At 40.0% G+C, this 24,020-nt stretch overlaps 1 protein-coding gene across 7 annotated transcripts in view; it reads left to right on the plus strand.

Annotated features, from left to right (window-relative positions):
* FBXW7 (F-box and WD repeat domain containing 7) overlaps positions 1-24,020 on the plus strand; it is a 189,365-nt gene that overhangs the window by 147,926 nt on the left and 17,419 nt on the right. For 6 of the 7 annotated variants that reach the window (XM_049814589.1, XM_049814588.1, XM_049814587.1 and 3 more), the window contains 3 exons: positions 9,011-9,093; positions 12,126-12,267; positions 19,656-19,790. In XM_049814589.1, the coding sequence (XP_049670546.1) occupies positions 9,011-9,093; positions 12,126-12,267; positions 19,656-19,790 (360 nt within the window). Of the gene's footprint in view, positions 1-6,250; positions 6,493-9,010; positions 9,094-12,125; positions 12,268-19,655; positions 19,791-24,020 lie in introns of those variants that run through there. The other variant, XM_049814591.1, reaches the window with a different exon arrangement.

Consider the following 24,020-nt stretch of genomic DNA (forward strand, 5'->3'; position numbering starts at 1 on the left):
AGAAAATTAAACTAGTAACTGGATCTAAAAAACAACCCCAAAGGAAAAAACTTAAAAGTATTTCTCCTCACCCTGCATCAGTTAATGAATCTGGTTCACAGAGCATTTCTACAGATGTTTATTCCTGCAGAAATAAGGGTGAGAGCCATTCAGGGATAGGAATGAGCAGGTGAGATTGGGACATCTTTAAGTTGGCGTTGCCACCAAGAAACAGTGCATGGAACTGTCCCCTTCATAAATGGGTGTATGACAGCTTTGGCTGTACTCCTTTAAAGTAACCTAAGCATCCAAGCGTATGTTGCAAGTTCTGTGCCCAACTATGGGCAACCAACAAAGAGGACAAGGAAGTATGACCTTCAGAGGCAAGTTCTGGTCTGCTGGAGACACAGTGATGCAATATTACATTAAGCCTGTCTTTGCAATCTCGCTGCTCTTAAAACATAATCTGAAGTTTATTCTAAATATCCAGCGCTGAAGTCTGTTATGTACGCTTCATGTATAAATCCTTTTCAAAGCTATTTTTGCAGCCATTAACTAGCACACCTTTTGAATCTTATCACAATACATTTAAAACTTAATATTTTTTAAAGGGCAACTTAATACTTTTTTAAAAGGCAAATGTTAAAAGGAAGTGGTTTATGGGAAATTTTGCTACAAATATACACCTTTTAAAACAGTATTTATAATGAAAGTTCATATTATTCTAATAAAAAGGATTTATTAATAAATATTAATCTGATTTTTCAGTTGCTATCTATGCCGTTTCCTCCCCTGCAAAAACAAAACTTAGGGGCTATTTACAATATTTTTTTAACCACACAGCACCTTACTTTGCATGGAAATAAAGAATAATAATGTGTGGGAAATTTCAATTTGAAAGCAGTCTTCAAAATGCTTTGCCAAGAAACATTATACAATTAGTAAAACAATTCAGTAGTACCTATCATACTTTGTAATATGTGTTCTCCACTCCGTTTAAGTAAGTTTTAGAAGACTTCATGCAATTTACTGTAGTGCCTCTGTGTGTTCTGCCTCCCATAATAGAGTTCCTGTTGCTTTCCCTACTTCTTACCAAACCTTAAGTTCATCAGTACTGCAAAAATGTGTCATTGATCAGTAAGTACTGATCAGTGCACGTTGCAACGTGCAGGTTTGTATTTGACTTGTACTACATGTATCATAAGCTTATATTTCTTTTTGTAACTATGTTGAGGCAAACATGCTGGAGTTAACCTCTCTAAGCCTACTGCAGGCATCATAAGTAAATTGAGTAGAAATTTTCCATCTAAACTGCTTTCAGGGAGCCAAGTTGCACTTGTTCTTCCTTCATACTTGGAGGGTAGCAGCTGTTGGTCACAAACCGGTGCACTTAAATTCACTTCTTCAAGTCTGTTCTGTTGCATCAATACTAATTGTATATTCTACATGAACACACGATTACACCCATGTGATAAGGTGCATTGGACACTGTGCCCTTGAACTTTGCCAGTTATCCAAATATCGCTTTTCCTTAATTGGTCCATGTACTAAAACTTTGTCTCGCCCTGCCCATAGGTATTGAATTTACCCATAAAATCGCTCCAGCTCAGCACCTAGGATGCACGCTAATAAATCTCAAATTAGCGATAGCCTTAAGGGCATTGCCTAGCCCAAGCTGAAGCAGGAGAAAGCATGAGAAGATAGGATTTCCAAGATCCCAATGGGTCACTTGTTTCATTTCATAATACGTTCAAAAAGAAAAAGATCCGACAGGAATAGCAGTGCCTTTTTGTAGAAGAAGGACCCGCCCTGAATTACTTTGGAACATGTTTAACACTTGCTATGGTATGGGATTTTTTTCTTCTCTTCTAAGACTTTATAGGAGTTGGACTCTAGCATCTGCCTTTCTCATTGACTGAATGGGGAACTTAGGCTTTTAAATGTAGGTGTGCTAAGCTAAGCTGTAGTTAAATGTCTAAAGCAGATGGCAGAGGTACCTCTCTGTGGGGCCAGATTCTTGCCTGAATGGGAGCATTTGGCAAATTAAATGAAGTATGTGGTCGGATGAAGAGGTCGAACGTAAAAGACAAAGCGCTGGCTGCTGCAGCTGCCCAAACTAGATTATCAAGCAGAAGGGAAGTTTTTAAAACCTAAGCAGGTCCAAATTTGAGAAAGGGAAAAATAACTAAGCGTGACTGTCCTTCCCAGGTCGTCTTTGCTGTCTCCAGGGTAAATCTTGCGCAGCTAAGGATTTGGCCCCACTTCATTAGGGTGTTTGGTTTCCTGGGTGGAAAAAAAAAACGCAATCCTATTAGACAACACACAAAAATCCCTCTGAAATGTTTCTAAAGGAGTCAGTCTGCTAAACGTCTGCTAAGTGTGCAGGGTACACAGAATCCCTTCTGGCACCGTCTTGAATGATGCATTTACCAATATTAATGGAGATACCAAACCATATTGCTCCACAGTTCATCCTGCACACATTATGCTCCTAATGCACATATGTGTATGTGAAATGCCAATTACGGTTTTTGCATTCCATGGTTTAAGCACCACTGTACTTCCAAAATGCTGACTGGCCATTACCATGGCCAGACCATCCTGTGGTCTTTCACTCAAAAATGTTTCTCCAACCAAAAAAACCAAAAATGTTGTTTCTTTGGTCTGTTGCACTGTAATCTCTGTTCTTCTGGGGATTATATAGCTCTGCAGGTGATTTCTGTAATTCATTCTAGTCTTTCATTAGAAGTAATAGACAGTCTTAATTACAGCATGCCACATGACAAACTGGTAAAGGTGCTAGAAATGTTGCCAACAGGAAAAGAATTGGATGGTGTGAATTTCTATTAATTAAGAGTTGGCAGTACTGACGGGAAATAAGATTGGACTTGTGTCCACTGGAAACTATGTAATTTTGGTATAGACATTTTTCTAAATGTCATGAATTGTATGCCGTTTGTGGTTTTAAAAACTTGAAAAATTATCTTCAGCTTAAACAAAATAAAACCAACCTTTGAAGTTGAATATATATCAAATAGGGAAAGAAACATGGCAACTTTTGATTTTTTTCTCTTACCATTGCTTTATAGTCTTCCTCAATGTACCTTAATTTGTGATGAGCATTTACTTCGTACCATTAAGTAAGTATTCTTAGAGCATATTAAGTTACTGCAATAAATATTATTGCAAATGTCAGTACAGATGTAAACGAATGCATTGTCTCTACTACTTGCTGTCAGGCTCTCCAAAGCATCTGAGGGGTTGGGGGTCATATTCCTCCACCGTTGTATTTTCCAGGAAGGTGCAGAGTGAAGCTGTGTGACCTGCAGCACTGCTCAGTCTTCCTGGGTTGAGCAGTTCCCCACTACTTTTGCAAAGCCTTAACTAATTTCTTATAATTGAGAGTGTGGTATATTCATGATACTAAACTTTTCCGAGGACAGGGGAGTTCTCAAAGTCAAGGCAGAGAGAGAAAGCCCTTTCTAGACAGTAATTTAGAGCCGGAGACTAACAGCAGGTGCCCTTAGCCTCTGGTGGAGCATGTTCCGCTCCATCAACTCTAGAGAGCCCAGGCTGTGGTTAGGCATTTGGGGGAAGAGCAGACACCCAACTAGAGTAGTCTTGCAACTACCCAGAGACTATCAAACTTAATTTAAGGTAAAGAGGATGATTCTTTATTTCTTGAGAATTGAAAGTGGTAACGCTCTAGAGAAAAAAATAAGTGAGAACTAGAGCCATATCCATATGCAATTTTTGTCTCTTGCTCTGAGGAAGGCAGACTGCTAGATGAAAGATGGTCACCGTTCAGATGTCAAAATCTGTCTGTGGTATCTGTATCTAAAATTAGGAAAAACCACAAACCTTTTGTGCAGAATAAGTACCTGATAAACCAAGTTTTCTACCACTAGCAAATGATTGTTGGGGTTACTACGTGGTCCTGACTGAGGCAAAGAGATTAGCAGTTAAGTCGGTGGGTTTTTACCACGAGAGAATTATCTGCCAATCATTATTAAAAGAGAAGGAATCAGCAATAGCAGTACTCCAAAAAAGAGGAAAATAGTAATTTCTAATTATTATTCAACTCATTGACTGCTTACTCCGAAGCACATTTTGTTCAAAAGATAAATCTAGTTACACTGTCAGGTTACACTTGCCTTTGGGCTGGGGGAGAGGCTGATCCCAGAGGATTTCCTGCCAGTGCCCGCTGCAATGCTGGAAGAAGGAAGAACAGCCGTCGTCCCCCCTCTCTGCATCGAGGGCACTCACGGACTGGAGAAGGGGCAGAGATAGCTGTGAACGTTACAGGGCATTATGCATGCATGTGTATGAAGTACTTCTAAATCCCCATAGCGATAATGTTCGAATTCTTTCTGACTCTGATGATTTGGGTATTAATTTGCTTCCTGTGATTATCCTGTGTATATGCAGCCTATGGGTTTTTTTTTCTTTCCCCTTTGCATGTGATGTGCTAGCAAAGGAAGACAGTAATAGTCTCCCAGGATATGTACAGCTCTGTTCATATCTGAGGTATGAAGTCAACTCAAGACCATTTTGTTCTCATAAAATATACAGCACTGCAGTTTAATGGATAATGGCATAAATGCCAAGATTTGATGGGCAGAACCATTTTCACTGGGAGACAGAAAAAGACTATGAGGACTCAGTGTTGGATGGGAGATACGTTAAACCATGTAGAAGCAGGACCTTGTGTGCTATGGGGGTAGTGATTTTGCCTTATCCGAGTGTGCTAACACCTGGCACACTGAGCTATTATAAAGTAACAATACATACGAGATTTTTTTTGAAGTACTAATGAGGAAGCTGATGGGTCTTAAAGTAATTCCACTCCTTTAGATAGGTGTTCTCTTTTCTACTTTTTTTGTACTGCTTTGGGTGATAAAGATGGTTTCCCCTCAGGTCAAAAGGAACTGACTACGTGTTTGCTTCTGATTGAATGCGTCGGTCGGTCTGGAGGGCTGCTGAGCGTCTCCAGTTCCCACTGCACCCAGGGAAAATTACAAGGGAGCGTTGCAGCTTTATATCATGTTCTGGGTATCCTCAGCTCTGCTCTGAACATGTGCAGGAAACTTGGAGGGAAGGAAAAAAAAAACCCCAAGGAAAAATTGCAGAAGCTGGAGTCTCTTATTTGAGTTGTCTGTATAGAAGCTAAAAAAAAAACCACGCTGTCTAGCTGCTGTGCTGGTTGCAGGTATCTGTCTGACAGCCCAACCATATGTCAGGAACTTCTGCCCTTGAATCGAACCGTAAGGGTGAATTGAACAGATTTGTTGATGTGCACAGAGTAGGAAACGACCGAAAAGGAGCGTTCTTTAGCAAGTAATTACCTAGGGCTTTCCTTATACTATAGGTGAGAATCGGTCGTAGGATTTGGAGACCGAGCTAAAATGGCTTGGTCTCGCCTGAGGGCTGTCTTTTAAGAGGGAGGGGAGCGTGTGTGTGAGCGCAGGCTGCTCCAGGTGCGTGGGGAAGGCTGCCTGCGTTCTGGGGAAACCCTGGACCTGCTCCTGCGTTTCACAGCTTCACCGCTGCTATGCCGTGAATTAGTGTTTTAATGTATATTACCTAATTGTTGGATTCGGGTCTTTCAACTCTTAAATCCTCAAACCCCGTTTATGCTATTGTTTAGCCAATCGAGGGTATTTCGGCATCTTTTTGCCTGGCAAAACTGTGGTGTATCTCACATTATTCTAAAATTAACTGCACTTTTGAAGGACTGATTTGCGTCCGTCCACAGAACGCAGTCGCGTACGAGTCCAGCCAGGCTCGCCGAGGGCGACGGTGCAATTATAATGGGTGGCAATGAGCTTGTTTTGCTCCCGCTTGGAAGACCGTGAAGCCTGTGGCACAGAGCGAGGGTTGCGGGGCAGGCCCCCGGCCTCCGAGGCCGTTTGACGGAAGAGGGGAAAAGGGGGGGGGGAATAACCCACGCAGCGCTGTTTTGAGCGTGGGTGGGTTTTGGTTTGGGGTTTTTTTTGTTTGGGGTTTTTTTTTTTTTTGGTTGGGTTTTTTGTTTGTTTTTTTTTTTTTTAGCTCTCTTTTCCCGGCGTGGGGGCGGTTTCCCGCCGCCGGGGCCCGCGGGCTCCTTCCCGGCCGCGCACAGCCCGCAGTGCCGCGCCGCCGCTGCGGAGGCGGGCGGGGAGGGAGGGACGGGGCGGGCGCCGGGGGGAGGAGGGAAACGGGGGGCGGGAGGAGGCAGGCAGGCCGGCAGGCGGGCGGGCAGGCAGGCAGGCAGGCGGGGGGGGGGGGGGAGCCGGGTTCTGCGCGGCGCGGGCAGGGCAGGGCCGAGGCGAGCCGGGCCGAGCCGCGCCGCGCCGCTGCCGCCCGCCGTGCCCGAGCATGTCGGCGCGGGAGGCGGTGACCTACCTGCCGGAGAAGGGGCTGTACTGCCAGCGCCTGCCCGGCCGCCGGGCCCGCGGGGCGCCGCAGCCGCGCAAGGGGAAGCGCGCCGACACCATGGGATTCTACGGCACCCTCAAGATGATCTTCTACAAAGTGAGTGGCCGCCCTCGCCCCGGCTACGCGCCCGCGGAGGCAGGCTGGCGGGCGGGCGGGCGGGGGCCGCGCGTCTTCCGCGCCGCCGCTCCGCGGGCGGAAACGTGCCGGCGGCGGCGCGAGGCCGCCGCTGCTCTGTAGCTGCAGTGTGAGCTGAGCAGTGCGGGGCTGGGCTGCGCTGCGCTGCGCTGCCGGGGAGAGCTGCCAGCGCTTGGTGGCGGGTGGTGATGCGGAATACACTTTGCTACCTCCCCCCCCCCCCCTTTTTTTTTTTTTTTTTTTAGTATACTGCAATCTCAATTATTTCGATGAATAAACGTTGTCTGAAGGAGTTGTGTTTTCCTAGCGACTGCTTAAATATTTACGGGGACGTTTGCTCGGCGGTTTCTCTTTTTCGGTTACACAGATACCTTGTAGGTGGCTAAATCTTGTCAGTAGACCTCTCTGCTGTAGAGAAAGTTTTACCTTCTTCGTATAGCAAACGACGTTTTTGGCCGTGTATTTACTTAGCGTCTCCTGAGGTGCTGAAAGTCTGTCTGTGTGGTGGACCCCATGAGAAAGTTCCCTAAAATAGCTGAAAAAAACCCCCAAAACAACCAAAAGAAATGGGTGAAACCATTATTGGGCAACAGAATAGAGAACTGCATAATGTTTTCTTTGCTAACGCAAAAGAGTAAATCGCTATAGCTGCTTATTCTACTGCAGGCTTCGTACTTCTTATTTTTAAGGTGTGCTTTCGGAAAACTGCATCTCCCTTTTATGAGAAGCAGAAGAGGAGTATGGTGATGATAACCCCTCAGAAAGGCAAGCTGGAAATAAAAATTTTCCTGGTACAAGAAAAATCCTTTCTGAAAAGTCTATCATCGAATACTGAAAATCATGCTCAAACATCTTATTTACGCTTCCAGCAATTCTGATGGCTCACTCGTCTAGCACAGGGATAAATGATGGTATCCATTATTTTTCGGTGATGCTTACAACTGGTTTTCTTGGGGGAAGCGCCGGGGGCTGCTCCTCCTGGGGCGTGGGGAAGCGCCGAGGGCGAGGTTGGTGGTTCGGCAGCACGCGGGGCGGTTCTGGCTGAACGCTTGTCTAGTGAAATGCTGTGGAGTGTCCCATGTGAGGCATGGGCAAGGAAACACGGCTACAAGGGAAGCTCTTCTGGTTGCATTGTAGCTGTTACTGTAAAAACAAGAGACTAGTTAACCTTAGCTAGCTTTCTCTCGTAATCACTAATGAAGCAAAACACGCGATCTTCAGGGACTGTTTTTAGGGAAAGCCATAAAGGTATTTTAAAACTGAAAAAAAAACAGCCCCAAAATCACAACAGAATTATGTGGACTGTGAGCTTTAGAGAATTCTGGTGGCTTTGGGGTGTTTTGTTTGTAGGTAGGTGAACTGATAGAGTAAATGATTAAATAGCTATGTTATAATGTAACATTAAAAAAGATCAAATCGGTTCCATAAGAAAGATGCTGACTTTTAAACTGTATCTTAAATACGAAATTTTGAAAAAAGGGAGCAAATGGTCGAACTAAAGTCTGAATTGCAATGCAAGTGGTTTATGTATTTTGCAGCTCACAGTTGTAAACAGCAGTAAGCATTCTTCTGCTGGCTGAAGTGTTCTGCTGTATCACATCTTTAAAAAAGAAAACCAACAAAAAACTCAGAAATTGTATTTGGCATACAGATGTCTCATTGAGTCCAAAAACCTGTGGTTAAAGATTACCCAAATATGTAGAAAGTAATCTTTATTTGTCTGACTGGATAAATATGGCTTTCACTGGTTTCCATCTCTTTGGTTTCCATCTCTATGGCTTCCCCTTGTAGCAGCTGCCCTGCTCATTATTTGGTTTTGATTGTATCTAATTGCGGGTGACATTCAAGACTGAGGTTTAGTGTTTTTCATCCTTACTCTTCTTGTAAAAATGTCAGTTAATCTGCCCGTCAGTTTTACCACAGTTTTATAAATGTTTTCAATGTACAACTTTAAAATAAGAGGGTAAACAACAGAAAAAATATATTTGAATTTTTTTTTTTTTTTTTTTTTTTTGGTCCTGAAATGAATATAATGGTTTACAGTGCAGACAGGCTACCTAAAATGTAACCATTTCCATGAGAGACTTAGCAGTGAACCTGAACACAAAGGATGGAGGACTTTGGTTTAGTTCTTCACCTCCCCTCCCAGGAGAAGAGAGAGAGAACAGTTTAGTAAATAAATACAGAGTTCTGAACACTTTTTCACATTTGAAATTTGGAAATTAAAAGAATGTCATTCCAGTAGATTTTGGACCCTAAACCAGCAATAATGTATACATGCACCGTATAAAACATGGATCAAATACTGTTGAAGCTAGAAACTAAAATGTTGCTTTAAATCATCTTGTGACTGTCAACTTTGTTGAAATTTGATATTAAAGTAAAAAGGTAAAAATGGATTAATTTTACAGACGTATGTTTAAGTAAGGCTGGTCATGTAACTAAATCCATGTTGTTACTCTTTTCCCTCACCTTGCAGATGAAGAGAAAGTTGGACCATGGCTCCGAGGTCCGTTCTTTCTCTCTGGGAAAGAAACCCTGCAAAGTCTCAGAATACACAAGGTAATTAAATGCAATAACAGATCACTGGATCCTGACTCTTGCGTATATCCCATCTTTCCAATTGCTAAACCTGATTCATGGGTCCTCTTAATGTTAAAGCACTGTAAAGCAAAGAAGGGGCGGTATCAGCATTCGTATATTGCTTAGCTAATTTAAATTACGTGAACTGAAGATGAGTTCTAATGAGTAGCCAGACTTGCATTTCTTTGGTTGAGGTTTGTGTTTCATTCTAAATATAGCATGCCCATTTACTTAAGAGACTTTCTGAGGGCTGGAGCATTCCTGGGAATAAAATCAATCAGATTTTTAAAAAGGGACGTAATGATGAACCCTAAGACTATTACAAACTGTGATCAAATGTATTGCTTTGCTATGGTAACAGGAATGAGAGAATGGAAATTTATGTAGGCAGAGCAGACCATCTGATCTTAACAGGAACACACACGTGCTTGTTATCCACAATATGAAAGTATTACGGGTTCTGTCTGCTTCCCTACTACTCCTAAGTGGTACCAGATCGCACATATAACTGCTGCTGTTCTGGTCAGGTGCTTTGTGGAGTAAAACACTCGTAAACATCAGAAGCAGTGGTAGAGTAGGGCCCTGGATGCACACCTTACAATTGCAGTTCTTGCTGAAGAGTTGCCATAACAATTGTGCTCAGATGTCACACTGCTTCCCATCCTGTTTGAATTTACACCATTTTACGTTTTCTCCCTGTTATAAGCATCAGCCCTCCTACAAGCATTGTGCTTGCCTCCTAAAACTAACTGGGGATGTTAATTCTTGTGAACATGCTATGGTTCAGTCACAGATGGATCTTTCAAAAGTAATTTATATTTTACTTCTCTTCCTTTAAGAGGTTTATCAGGTGATGAGTGAAAAGTTAGGACAGGGTGGGGAAACAGGTTCCACGTTTGCTTTTCAGATGTGGGAACACTGCAGTAGAGAAAGAGGTGATCTCTAGTTGCTGAGAAGCCCATGCTGCAGCTTCCACATCCCCCTCAAGTCTCAAGTTGGTAGCTTCTCCAGGTTTCTAAATCAGGCTAATGGAAGAACACTCTTGTTGGCCACCAGTTCTTCAGGTGACACACCGTTCTCTGCACTCTCGTAAAAGTTCAGCAACAAAGAAAGTATGCTTTCTGTCAAGTGTATGTCAGATTCAGAGGAAACCGCTGGACTTCTCCAGCTTCCACAGAAACCTGACTGGGTGTCTCAGGGGAATGAAAACATACAGGAAAAATACAGCACGAACAAAAATCTTGTGGTTTAATCTCGGGTCAAAGGAAAGAGGCTTTTAGATCCTGTTTTGAATAACTGGTTTTTGACTGAGAACCAGTTTACAGCAGAAGAAAAGTGTAACTGTTCTACTGGGGCAAGCTCAAGGCTACATATTGCCCAGATCCAATGTAAGCCAATTTTAAGAGCCTTATTTTGGACCTTAAATGTTAGGCCTTCTGCTGGATCTCCATACAGGTGATGAGAATGAGTAAGCTGTAAAAACAGATTTTATTTTAAAAATACTTTCAATTGACATTGCTTGGATTTTGAGTCACTATTGGTGTAGGAGAATCCTTAAATAACATCTGATCCTCTCTCTTTTAAACTGATTATATTTTATTTAAATAGTATTTAGGCAAATGATGCAGTTCTTTTGCCTCCTTGTTTTCCATTTTCCCTAGGATCAGACACTCTTTAAAATTGACAGGCCTGATGAACTCTGTTTGCATATAACAGGTAAAGCCAGTAAGCAAATGTCATTAAGAGGATCCTTCATCTGTGAAACGGTGTTTTTATATCAGCTTCTGTTTCTGTTGTTATTCGGTAAAATTAACAGTTAAAAATAAACCTGTTCAAACCAATCTTTACTTTTCTTTACCAGTTTGGGTAAATGTTAGGACATGCTACGATTGTCCTTCAGGACAAGGAAGAGCAGAGTGAAATATTTGTAGAGTATGATGAGATAAATATTAAAATGAACTTGCCTTGCATCATTTGAAGCTATTCCTGTAGCCGCTGAAAGTCAGTAAAACCCCGAAGCTGATACCTACTAAAAAGCTGGATTTATCATACACAAAAGCAAAGGATTTTTTGGAGTCCCACGCTGTATTTAAAATTTTCATGCTTGTGCAAACACTACTGGAGTTCCAAATTTCCTGCTAGGGAATACAACTTTGATATTCTCTGAACAAAGTACTTTACATTATGTAAAAAAAAAAAAAAAGAAAAAAAAGAAAACCCAGTCAGCTGTATTTCTTTAGACTCCTACAATGGCAGCTTAATCCCAGCTCTTTTAAAAGCTCCATCCCATATGAATGAGCTGGTTTTTAACACGTCGGAGTGAAAAAATCAAACTGTAATTCAGAGAGCACCTTTAGCTCCTTTTCCCTCTTCACATCACAGCCCCCCCCCCCCCCTTTAATTCCTCCGTCACTCCATCAACATGCAAACTTTAGAAGATTGTATAGAGCATTTCAAAGCCCAGTTCTAAACCACTAAGCCACTAGAACTGCTTGATACTACTAGCTCTTTGTCAACAAAATATATTAAAAGCTAAAAGTAGATACATTTTTTTCCTGTTTGGTGATGAAGCAGCACTAGCACATTTAGCATACAGGTGAGACTCTGAGCTCTGGCTTCCTACATCTCTAGTCAGAAGGCACAAATACAGCCCAGAAGGAAGGGAGATGCTCGGGCAGGGAAAGGAATGTATGAACCTGCATCTTTATAGACAACCTGCTGGCCAATTAACGGAGTGGTAATATTTCAGCCTGGAAAGGTGATCCCCATTTTCCCCCTAGCTGGAGGATTAGTACTGCAGTGGTAGAAACAGGTGGATTTATTAAAGTGAGGGAACTGATCTCTTGAGTGACCAGCAGAACAATTTTTTATGTTACTGTTCTTGCATGAAGTTAAAAGAGTTTAAGTAATAGTTGCAAATTCTATACTAGATTTTTTTTTTGCTCTGCAACAGACTTTTAAATTTTCTGTAATGTTTTACATGTGACTATCACTTTTTACTTGTATCATAGTACTACGGGGCTGGTGCCATGCTCTGCCACACCTACTACTTTTGGGGACCTGAGGGCAGCCAATGGCCAGGGACAGCAACGTCGCCGCATTACATCTGTGCAGCCACCAACAGGCCTTCAGGAATGGCTGAAAATGTTTCAGGTAACCAGTGCTTAGAGAAATAAACATCTGAAGCAGCTTACCTCCATGATTTAAGCAGAAGGTTGCTTCAATAGAGGCAGTCCTCATACATCCCAGAATATCTCTGTCATTCATTTTGTGTACTGTTGCAAACACAAATAGGCATAAACTTTAAGGAATTGTTTTTCCTTGCTTCTGCTAGTTACTGTAGAGATTCACAAAAAATAACTACTTTCTCTGGTTTCTTAATAAAATAACCCTTCCTGTTTGATGTTTTCACATTTTCTGCAAAGTCTGTCCAACATGTAACGGCTGCCTCCATGGCCTCAAGCTAACTTGAGATGTTTTCACTTGGAGACTAGTAAGCTTTAGTGCATGGTTTGCTTCAGTGCAGGTATAGCACTAAATTTGTCGGAAGTCTGGAGTCTTCTAAGAATAGAAAGAAAAGTTGAGCAAAAATAGATTAAAAGGAAACTCAATGTGTATTTTTACTGATCTTCGTATACTGAACACTGTCAGCCAGTACCTGTGTATACAATTGAACGGAGGGGGGAAGGAGGTTTTCTGTGTCTTTCTAGCAGCCTTCAGCAATGCCTAAAACTTGTATCTGACAAAAGAAAAGGTGTGAAGGACAGTGCTGTGGACCATTTGCACACGTCGAAACTGAAATCTACGTGGACACCAATCTGGTAGCACCTAAGCCAATTTTGTGTGCGTTAATACAAACACAGTTCGGGGCAGGCCTCTGCTCCTATTCCATAACCTGTACCGTGGAGATCTCTTTACAATTTTGCTCTATATTTTTAAGAAGCAGGAATGAGTCCTAGTCATTGATTTGAAAAATGGAAATATTATGTCTTCCTATCTTGATTAATAAACTGTTACTTCTAAAAACATTTTCAAAAGGAGTAACTAACTAATACAGTCATTGTTTCAATTACCGTAACAGGCAAAGAGAGAAGAGCAATATTGTAGATACAGTAGCAAGCGTACAATTTTGCAGGCAGAAGCGTGCTTTTGGCTTGATTCATGCTGCCACATAATACCATTGATCTCAATCACTGTCAGTTCTGAACATTAAAATAATAATGTAGAACTCCTTCTCTCTTTATTTTTACACATTTATAATCTGCTTAAAACAGTGGAAGTTTGGAATTAAGATATTCTTGTACATATCATTCAGTTTCTTAAAAATATTCACATTTAATTATTATGGTGTATCTTTTTTGAGACTGTTCATAGAAATATGTCTTTTTAACCCCTAAGAATCATATCTGAATGGCACTTCGTATATATGATAATGGAATACTGCATTATATTTTAACATTTTGTAATGTTAAAGCCTTTGTACTAACAAAAGCTATTTTGTTATCTACAATGTACAATGCGTATTTTCTCACATAAGATTGCTAGCTATCAATAGTTACGTATTTAGAAAAAAAGATTATGAAAGGCTGAAATGTTTAAGAGAGTAGTGCAAACAAGCTTGACAGTGAAACCAATGCTATCGGCTGTTTGGTCAGGATAAGGAAAAGAAGTCTGTAAGCCTATGGAAATTTTGCCTGTAGTTAAGTTGTTATTATTTTAGGATCCCAAATTTGGGGTTAGTAATGTAGAAACCATGCTTTAATACATATATAAGTTGATACTCCAGAATACTTAGTTGCAGTACTAAATGCCTAAATGTTGATCTATACTCTTGAGAGAGAGAGGCAGGCCTCTCTCTCATAACTGGAGGTCATCGAGTAGCAGTTATTGATCACTTCTGTCACTGGTAGTTTTTATTGCATTCACAAACAGGAGTCCCTTATTTTAGAACCAAAAGCTTTCAAAGTCACGTAGCTGTATCTCAATGTTACATCTCCTTGGCTAATGCTGAGCCACCTCATTTTCTGTGTGCTTATTTTCTACGTGAGTTTTATGAATGGGGCAAGTCTTAGTCAAATGATAAAAGCGTATTCTTAAAGTAAGGGGAGCTAGCTTTGCCCAAAGGGTGGAATTAAATGCCATATGTAGCATCATTCTTGCAATACAGAGTTTCTCCTGTACAGAAATGGAAACGGGAGAGCTTTCTTCCTTATGTACTGTATGCCTGCTAAGCCTGCTTAATAACACTATCTTATTTTATGCAAAAATATATTTCCAATTAATTTTAAAGCTAAATTTCCAGGGACACGTTAGCTGGACAAATGTACTGTTTCAAGGTAGAACTGTCCTTTGGCATAGAAGCTACCAGTAACAAGTGATACTCAGTTATTTTGAGGTGTCTCACTCCTATGTTATCTTTTCAAATTGAAAAGCAAGACCACTCCTCAAATACTAAGAAAACTCAAGATAACCTTTAAGGGTTTTTTTAAATTTATTTTTTATATGTTATTGCTGCTCTTATGTTTTATAGTTGAGCTAAGCCTTTTATTTTGGAAGTGACAAAAAAACTAATGCAGAAAGGAGAAACAGTTGGAAGAGTAATTGGACTTTCCCTTTAAAAATGAAGATATATATTGATTTCAGTGAAATGTTAAGTCTGGAAAGAAAAAATAGAAAAGCATTTTAATAGGTTCAAACCATTTTATTTCTTAAAGGCCTATTTATTTTTTATGTTTTGCAGTGGCTCTTGGCTTCAGGTCTTTTTAATATCCACTATAAGATCTTTAAAACTCAATGCCCAAGTGTATCTTTACAAGATTTTTTCTTCTACAAGAAATTTTATTTTATTTGAAGCAGGATATATTTTTTAAGTCACCAAATTGCTTGCCATAAGGAAAAAAAAAATCAGCTGCATGCTAAGTTCAGTCAGAGATGGTACTGCTTTAAAAATTATTAAGTTCTCTCTCTCTCTCCCTCTCCCCGCCCCCCCCCCCCCCCCCCTTCCTCCTACTTCACATACTTGCAGTGTTGGGTTTCATTTAAGTAATGTGATAAAAAATTTGCATTCTCTTGGAATATTGATGTTGAAAAGTTGTTCCATACACAGTAAGTATAGGCAATCACTTTGAGTAACTAGTGAATGCTATTATTTTACCTAAGATTGGAAGCATTTTTTTTCTCAGCAGTCTAGATAGTGTCCAAAATGCTTTTGCCATTTGTGGCTGGCAAGAGTACTGTTCCTTACTTTTACATAAATAGTTGGCCAAGTCACCTAAATTCAAATTACTTACCATTCTCCATTTCTCATTCTTCAAAAGACACTCATGAATGCATAAATGTGCAACTGAGTAGTCCACCTCTTATGTGAAGCAGGTGGTAAAGATTGTATCATAACCAGCATTGCAGCATTTTCTGCTCTGCGTCTTGTGGTAGGATGAGGTCAAGGGTTTGGTGTTTCTGCACAACCCCTGTACACAAGTGGGAGAGATTCATGCTACAGCTGCATACCTTTTCCGGCTCTATCACCATTATCAGTGTGTTTCAGACGATTAGTGCAGACTTAAAGCAGATCTGATCATCCCTGCTTATTTCCCATTGGCTTGGGTCTCAGGGCAGTTTTGGTATATACAAACTAGACTCCTTTCAGAAGACACTCTACGTTGTCCAACCCATAGTGGAGACATAAGGGTCTGAAGCAGTTGTTGCTCATCTAGACAGGTTCACGTCATGTGTGGTACAGACGTTCAGCCCAGGGGACCAGACTAAGTCTTAGAGACGGGTTAACATGGAGGCTTCAGCACCAGCTGCTCCCAAACCCCTCCTGTTGTGACAAACTACTTGCTGATGTAGACAGTGTTTCTTTCAGTGGATTTTGATTATGTGCTATTTTTATCCAGACTGAGATACCTTTGAGGTGGAGGGTGGCAGAGTTCTTGGTAACTGATCCAAGAGTTGGACAGAAGCTGGCTCCAGAAGAGCCCTTCCTGCAGGTCTCTATAATGACAGACCTGCATTAACAGAAGTCAGTAATGGGGAACAGCACCCTGAAACTAAACCCTTTAAAACAGGTGTCCTAAATATACCTCTAAAAGAAAAAGGATGCAATTGCTACAAACTGTAATTGCACAAATTGGAGCTAGCAGATGAGAGCTGTGCGACAGAAAAGCATATGTCATGGAAGAGTAGAGGTCCGGCAACAGAAGATGATGAAAGGATAGCTGGCAGGTCAGACAGGAGAGATGAGGTGGAAGTTGTAGAAGTTGTAGAAGCAGCAAAGATGTCGTTTACATGATCATAACGCTGTTTTGCATGCCTAAAAACAAAAGGAAGGACATTTAAACGTAATAGCAATGGGGAAGAAGAAGGGATAGTTTTCAGGTAGGTAGTGCCATGGTTGCAGCAACTACATTACTGAATGAGGAAATGGTATGAACAAGCCAAAAGGCCTTGGCTGACAAATGAACTCCTCCCTGAGGAAATTGGAGGGAAGAGGGGAGATGTTTGTTTAGGAATCTCATATAATTCAAAGAGCAGTATCAGTAGTCCCTGGTGGCTTTCCAAGGGATACGTGAATGAATCCTGGAGCTACCTTTTCTTGGGGAACCCCTGCCCATAATTAAAGTTTTATTTTAATTTTACATTAAAATTAAACTTAAGTTTTGAAGACAAGGAAAACCAATTAAACACATTTTAAAGATAAAGTATATTCTTTACAAGGATCTTCAGTTTGAAAGGGAATCACTTGGTAGAAATCCCAGGTATCTGGACACTGCATCATGTGTCTCGGGAGTCTCTGGTCATCTACAATGTTTAAAACCTTGCAAACTGTTTGGCACACACTTACTTTTTTTTTTTTTCCCTCTTCTGTGACATTTGTTCACTGTTGTTTTTCATCAAAGCCACAAACTTATTTCTTACTCTCTGCGCTCAATGTACTATGTGCAATTTTTTTTGCAAATGGATCAAGCTATGGGGCCCAGAAACAGTAATTTACTAGTCTTGCCTTTGTTAATGCAAACAGTTGTGTTCATCTGGCAAGGCTTCATCCCAATTTTCCATGCCAAACATTTCCCTCAGAGACCCCTTAGTGACTGTAGCTGGAGGTTTGTTTGCTTAAGTGAAAGACTTTTGTAGCAGCTGATTGCTTAAAAAGAGCCTTAGGAAGCTGCCTGTAGCCATCCCCTAATGATGAATGGACAAATGAAAGAGGGTACTGCTTTTATTCATCAGCATCTTTTTCCCATTCTTAAATCTTTTCCCTTTTCTGTTCAGATCTGTATTATATTTTTTAAACAGAAATGTCTAAGTGAAGAGAGTTACAGATTAAGATAGTGTACAGTGAAAACATTAATCAATAGCATGTTCATAACTGCTAGCAACGTTTGCCACAGCAAAAAAATATGCTCTTCAGGTTGAGTTGTTCTAATTTAATAAATGTAGCTGCTTATAAATTGAGAGCAGGCTGACCTTGGAAATTTATATTATAAGGAAGTCACACAGGTATTACTTTCCCTTTTTTAAATTCTCCTAAATTCAAACATGGCTGACAGATGAGATTAAAGATTGCAAATGTTTGTACCTAACACCAGCTAAGCTCTGGGTTGAGGAAACAAACAGCAGTTGGAAAGTTGGTGAGATAAACAGTTCTTCAGTGCATGATTTATGGAGAACTGCTCTGTGATGCAAATGTTTCTATTGAAAGAAATTTATAATAAAAGCTGTTTGTAACAGCACTGCTGCAATTTATGCTGAGACATTCTTGTTTCTTTTTAATATTCTGAGGTTCTTGGATATGAGACACGGAAGCCCTCATCTCATACGGTGACAATCTACGTACACACAGGGATGGGGAATGTTTTCTTGCCAGCTTAGACCATCTTACCAGTTGCTAACAGCGTGTAGAAAGGCTCAGGTCGCAGGAACTTCCTTCCCCTCCTCTGTTAGGGTAGGCTGTCTGGGATCTGCCACGCGTTCGCCGTAGAGTGAGAGCGCGTAACCGGGGTGAACAAGCTGCTACGCACACTGTCTGCCCTCTCACAACTGTCCCGCCGGTGCTCGCTCCGCGCTTAAGGCAGCTCAAAGCTGCTTTCACTGCCCTGATGGAATGGGGTCACCAGAAAGTCGGGTGGGTCATCATGTGGGTAAATGATACTTTTCTTGACATTCTGAGTATTTTGACATTTTAATTAGGGAGAAATGATGCAACACGATGATCTTTCTACATTGAGTAAAGTGGGGTATTTATCTGCTTTGCGTTCGCTTTCAGAAATTCCACCTTCTCCTTCACTTGCCTCATTGTTCTGCAGAAACTTCACAATATACAAACATTGTAGTATTGTGGAGACCGGAATTAATTGTCAGAATCAAATCCAGAGAACAGAAATTCAGAGCACGAGTAATAAAGGTCTTGAGATACATGGCAGATTAATACAGAAATTTTAATTGCAAGGTATCTTGCCTTTTTTTTTTTTTTTTATTTCAGTTAGCCTCTTACCATAACAGTAATATCATTTGTATGTGCTAATTACTTGTAAATGTCACTCTAGAAGACATTCAAGAATATGAATGTGAGTCTGCTCTCAAAACCTGTGATGTCTCATTTTCTCTCCTCTCTAAGGTTTTATTCATGCTCTAATTCTGTTGCTAAATCAGTTAGTGGTGGCTCTTGTTTTTTCCTGTAGAAATTATTTTTTTCTTTAAATTGTTTTCAGATAACAAATCAAAACTCTTTGATGAGCACAGATGAGTTTAAGACATGCTTTTCAGATGTGCAGTGTATTCAGTTATTAATTTTTTTCTACAAACAATGCTGCTAATCTGCTATGCTCTCAGATGAGTGCCTTATTAAAATCTTCAAATTTTATGATGCCCATTAGTAAAAATGTGAAGTAAGAAAATTACCAGTCAAAATTCCCTGTTTATTCAAGTGTAAATTGATACTTACAAAATATACGTTGGTTTATAGCCAGGATTCTGAAATTACAGCATTGTCACTTAGGGACATACTGTAGTAATAAGCAGGCGGTAAGCTAATGTACTTTTAGAAAAAGTTTCTTTCTTTCCTTTCCTCTCATTTCATTTAAAGTTTTTGGTTTTGTACCAGATGAAACATAAAAGTTAAATGTTAACATCTCACTTGAATACACAACAGAGAAAGATAAAGAAGGGGACCGTGTTCTGTTGCAAGCCCTTGGTTGTCAGTAATGTGTGTGTAGATTTCATGAACTCCAGAAGAAGCTTAATTAATTTAATTATTATTATTATTAAATATTATTATCTCTTTAATTGCTAATCTGTATGTGTGTGTCGAACAAATCCTTTCTTAGCTTATGAATCAATGCAGTAATTTTCAATATTTTGTGTTGATTAACTTCTCATTTTTGTGTAATTAACATGAGCATTTATCTTGCTGGCTTTTTATATGCTTGTATATAGCTCAACAAGGAAACTTAACCTGCCTTATGGCAAAGCAATGGCACCTGCTAGGATAAACCAAACTAGAGTATTGAACTAAGCTTACTGTTTCTTTCTTTGTCTTGCAGAGCTGGAGTGGACCAGAGAAATTACTTGCTTTAGATGAACTGATTGATAGTTGTGAACCAACACAAGTAAAACACATGATGCAAGTGATAGAGCCCCAGTTTCAAAGAGACTTCATTTCCTTGCTCCCCAAAGAGGTGAGAAATACAGATTACTACTGAACTATGCAATGCATCAGCTGACACTTTTTAAAAACTTCCATGCTAATTATGGCATTCAGTTTTGCCAATACAGTGATGTAAACTGGTGTTAGAGGTCCACAATATGGTACACTGCCATAACATGGCAACTGATTAAACGTAATTTTATTCCTTTAGATACCTGGAAATATGGGTGACTCCTTTAAACACAATCCCAGTGTCTTTAAAAATATCTCTGTATCTTAATTGGGCTGATTGTGCTTTTTTTTTGAGAACTAATTCTGTTAAGCCATGCACACACAAAAATTTCCTCTGGATGCAAGGCCTTTCTATACATTATTCTGTAAGTATAAGCATTATTTTGTAATGCTTTAAATGTTGGGGGGGTTGTGAATATTATCTTTGCATTTATTTTAAACAAACTGAGTCCTAAAATCTCTACCAAAAAACCCAAAAGTAAACCCAGAAGAGCACTTCTCACTAAGGATGAAGCCAAACCCTAATTAAGCAGATATCTTACAGTAAGTCCTTTACTGCAAATCAGATTATGTTGTGTCAGGTTAAAGAGAAACTAAGATTTAGATTTCAGCGTGTGTAACTAAACACTGTCCACAGAAGAGTAATTCTTGATGTCCTCACAACTAGAACATGAGGGTGGACATGAAAGATTATAAACCCCGTTTGCTGCAATTATTAAATGAATGTATTTTAGTTAATTTAGAAACGGTACCTCTGAACTTGATTGATTTTAGGGAATCAGAAGTAGTTTTATTATCTGGATTGGGGAGGAAGTCTGTTTTCTTTTGGCAGATCTACTGCATGTTGGGTTTTCCATGTAAAAAAGTTCATGTGGGCTGAAGTCTTTGTAAGTCTTCAGATACTAACACATTACAAAGCAAGTTCTTAAGAGGTATTCTGGTGTGAGCATGTGGTTGCTGTGTTTGACATGGTCTTACTACTTGAAGACTGTTCTGTATCTCTGTTTCTTGACATTTTCTGGTGTATATCCTATTTTTGAATACTTAGATGTACAAGACCCTTCTTTCCTTTTATATACTGTTATATCTTCACAAGTTAGGAAGTGTCACAGCCTTCCCTTGCTGGTTAGCGTTTGTAAGGGGTTGGAAGCAATTTATGCAACGAGTATTAACTTAGTACACATGTCATGAGATTAGTATTTACAGAAGCACTTCCTGTGGCAGCTGCCTTCATAAATGGAAAGGACACTGGGCGAGGAGAAGAGTTTAGTAAGACCTCTACATGGTTGCTATGTTTCTAGAGAAGCTGCCCAAAGCAGCCTTATTTCAGAGGCGGAGGAAGGCAGCAAGACTTTATATTTTGAGCAAACAGAAGATACTTTGCCACTTCTGCATCTATAAGTCCGGAGATCTTAATACAGAATTGATGATAGTAACTCATGGTTGTCTTGGCTGTCTTGGTTGTCTTTGCGTGATTTAGTGGCAAAACTAATTCAAGTACAACCAGTGATCTACTTACGCTGCAACTAATGATCATGTTATTATTTCAGTTTTAGTGACTTCTTCATAGAAAAGATAAGCTATTTAGTTGTAAAACTTTCTTTTTTTCACTTATGTTTCTTGACTCCATTGTAAGCTACTTGTGTTTGGTTTTTAGTGTTTTTTCTTGCCTTTTGAAACCAGAATACTGTCAAGTGCTTAGCTTTATGAAAGGCTGACTTCACCAGTGAAGGTGACTTAAATAATTTTCACTTCCTAAACCCCAGTCACTGTCACCAAAATGAACGGAGTTAAACGCAAAAACCCGATCAATCTAACTCCGCCATCTCCTCTCTGTTTTGAAGATCATTCTACACCCAGATCTCCTAAGTGATGCTGTCTGCAGCTACTTACGTTGACTGCAGTAGGGGGTGACGAACTGAGCTGTGGGGACAAGAGCAAGTTGTTAGGGTCAGTAATTCTGTAAACAGGCTTCCCTATCAAAGCCAGCATCCTGTGAAAACAGGCTCTCGTGAGTTGTCGCTCTGCATTAACATCTGTAGTTATCTCCAGTGCTGTTGGATACAATGCAGTGATTTTATGACCTAACCAGAACAAGAAGATGATTTGGATGGGAGGGCTTTTCTTCAAAAACGTTTTCAGCAATGCAAAGACAGTAACTTAATAGCTGAATAACCAAGAAAATATTTGCTTTCCTCCTGAGGAAAGGTGCAGTCGAACAATTAATCTGAAATGAATACTCCTGTTTTCTTGCTGAGACTTTAGAAATAATTACTGAAATTACTTGTTTGTGAAAACCAGGTCTAGAAACCAATAGATAAGGAGTTTTGCTGAAATCAGCCACAGAAATTTTGTTGGTGCTGTGTGTGTGAGTGAAGAAAAAGGTGAGAGACTGCTTATTATTTGGTATTATTAACACTACTGCAGAGAGTAGTCCTAAATACAGTTGAGTCAAAGGTCAGAACTTTGCTACCTGAAGTTTTCTTCTAACTCGATCCATGAGCTGACACAAAGGGATGTCATCTTTTATGTGCTGGTAATCTTAAAGTCAACTGTGGGCTCTGTTGACCCTCGATGACTATTTAGATAAATATAGTCTAAAATAAATGTCATCCATATGTAACCTGGTTTAGAATCAGTTGGCTCACAGGTTTTAATTAACACCATCTTAGCAACCATCCGTATCTGTATAGGTAGGGCAAGTGATATTTAAACAAACTATTGTCAGTTAAGGAACATCCAGCCAAAATGGAAAGGATCTCTTTCATGTTTGAGTCTTGCCGCATGCAGGACTATCTGATGTGTGTTAGGAAACAGCACTTCTTAAGTAATTTTACATACCAGGAATTAAGACAGAAAGTCTAAAAGGACAGGTACAGTTGTTGCTCTTGTAATAGAGAGGAGCCTTACAGCAGGTCCTAAATGCTGACTCCCTGAGTAGGGACAGAAGGAAGATTCCTCGGCATTATGGCCTGGGGTGCATACAGGATCTAATGCATAACTTAAGACAGGCCCCTCAAATGTGAAGTCCCTACGTGCTCAATGTGAGCTGCAGGTGATGACATGCAAACAAGGTGTGTGCAGTCAAAATGCAAACAGTTCTGGTGTACTGATTTTTTATTTCCTGCCTAGTCACTGGCTGCTCTAGATTACTGAAAGTAAACGTTTCTCACATAATAAGGTAAAAAATCTGCTGAGGTCAGCAGCCTATGGTTATGACTTCTTTACTGAATTTCAGTCTGTGCTGCTTTGAAGGGCAGATTCTATTTATATACATTATAACTTAAGCTAAAAATTAAATAAAAAATCCTAAACACAAAAGGGTATGTCAAGCAGAAGTAAAAGTGGACAATCTGATTTTGAGTTCCCCGACAACTTCTGCATCCTGTTAGTTACTGACAAAGACCCCACTCTTTCAGCATGTAAGTAGTTCCCTGCATCGCTTTTTATCAATATGTTCTGTCTGCAGTTTTTCGCCATGGAAGGGACTTTCCTGCATCTTACACTTTTATTTTCCATGACTGGGGAGATGCAGTGTTGCTGTCAAGTAGAAAAGCTCTACTTGGTCATCATACCCTTAATGGTAGCTGTCCCTGTATTTCGGATTGTGTTTTAGATGCCTCTGTCCCTGTTTAAGACTTCAATACCTCTGAAGATGTTTGTGGAGATTTCAGGGGTTTTATCATGGTCGTTACGTGGCTCAGCTTAGTCAACTGAGGTCTGAGTTCTCCTAATGACCTTTAATTTTGTCACATGGAAGAGTTCATCTTGTTTATCTTCTGGTGCTCATTGGGATTTCCCATATGTTTTTGGTAACGTACTGTGTACAGTATCAAAGTTACATATTCAGTCCTTCTGCATCCCAGTCTGTAAAAGTCCTGGTACCACCACTTTAGGAGTGTGTTTGCATTCTAATCAGAAAAAGAGTGATACATATGCTGCATTCCCTACAGCTGCAGAGTGCTTTTGAACTCAAGTGCATGTAGTATTTCTGTATTTAGGCTTACTGAGTGATGTTATTTATCACAACATACTTTCCTATTTGCTCACATGGCGAGTGTTGTATTTTCTAGTTAAACTCTCAAAGTAACTTTCGGTATACTTGTTAGCTAAAATAACAGAGACATAATTATTTTATTAATAGTTCTGTTAATGGTTCATAGTAATGTGGATTACATTTTTTAAAAAGAAAATAGTGAATTCAGCTGACATTACTTTCTTGCAAATACAAGAATAATTTCTGATGTGG

This window comes from Accipiter gentilis, chromosome 12 (assembly GCF_929443795.1).
Source record: "Accipiter gentilis chromosome 12, bAccGen1.1, whole genome shotgun sequence".
Lineage (NCBI taxonomy): Eukaryota > Metazoa > Chordata > Aves > Accipitriformes > Accipitridae > Astur > Astur gentilis.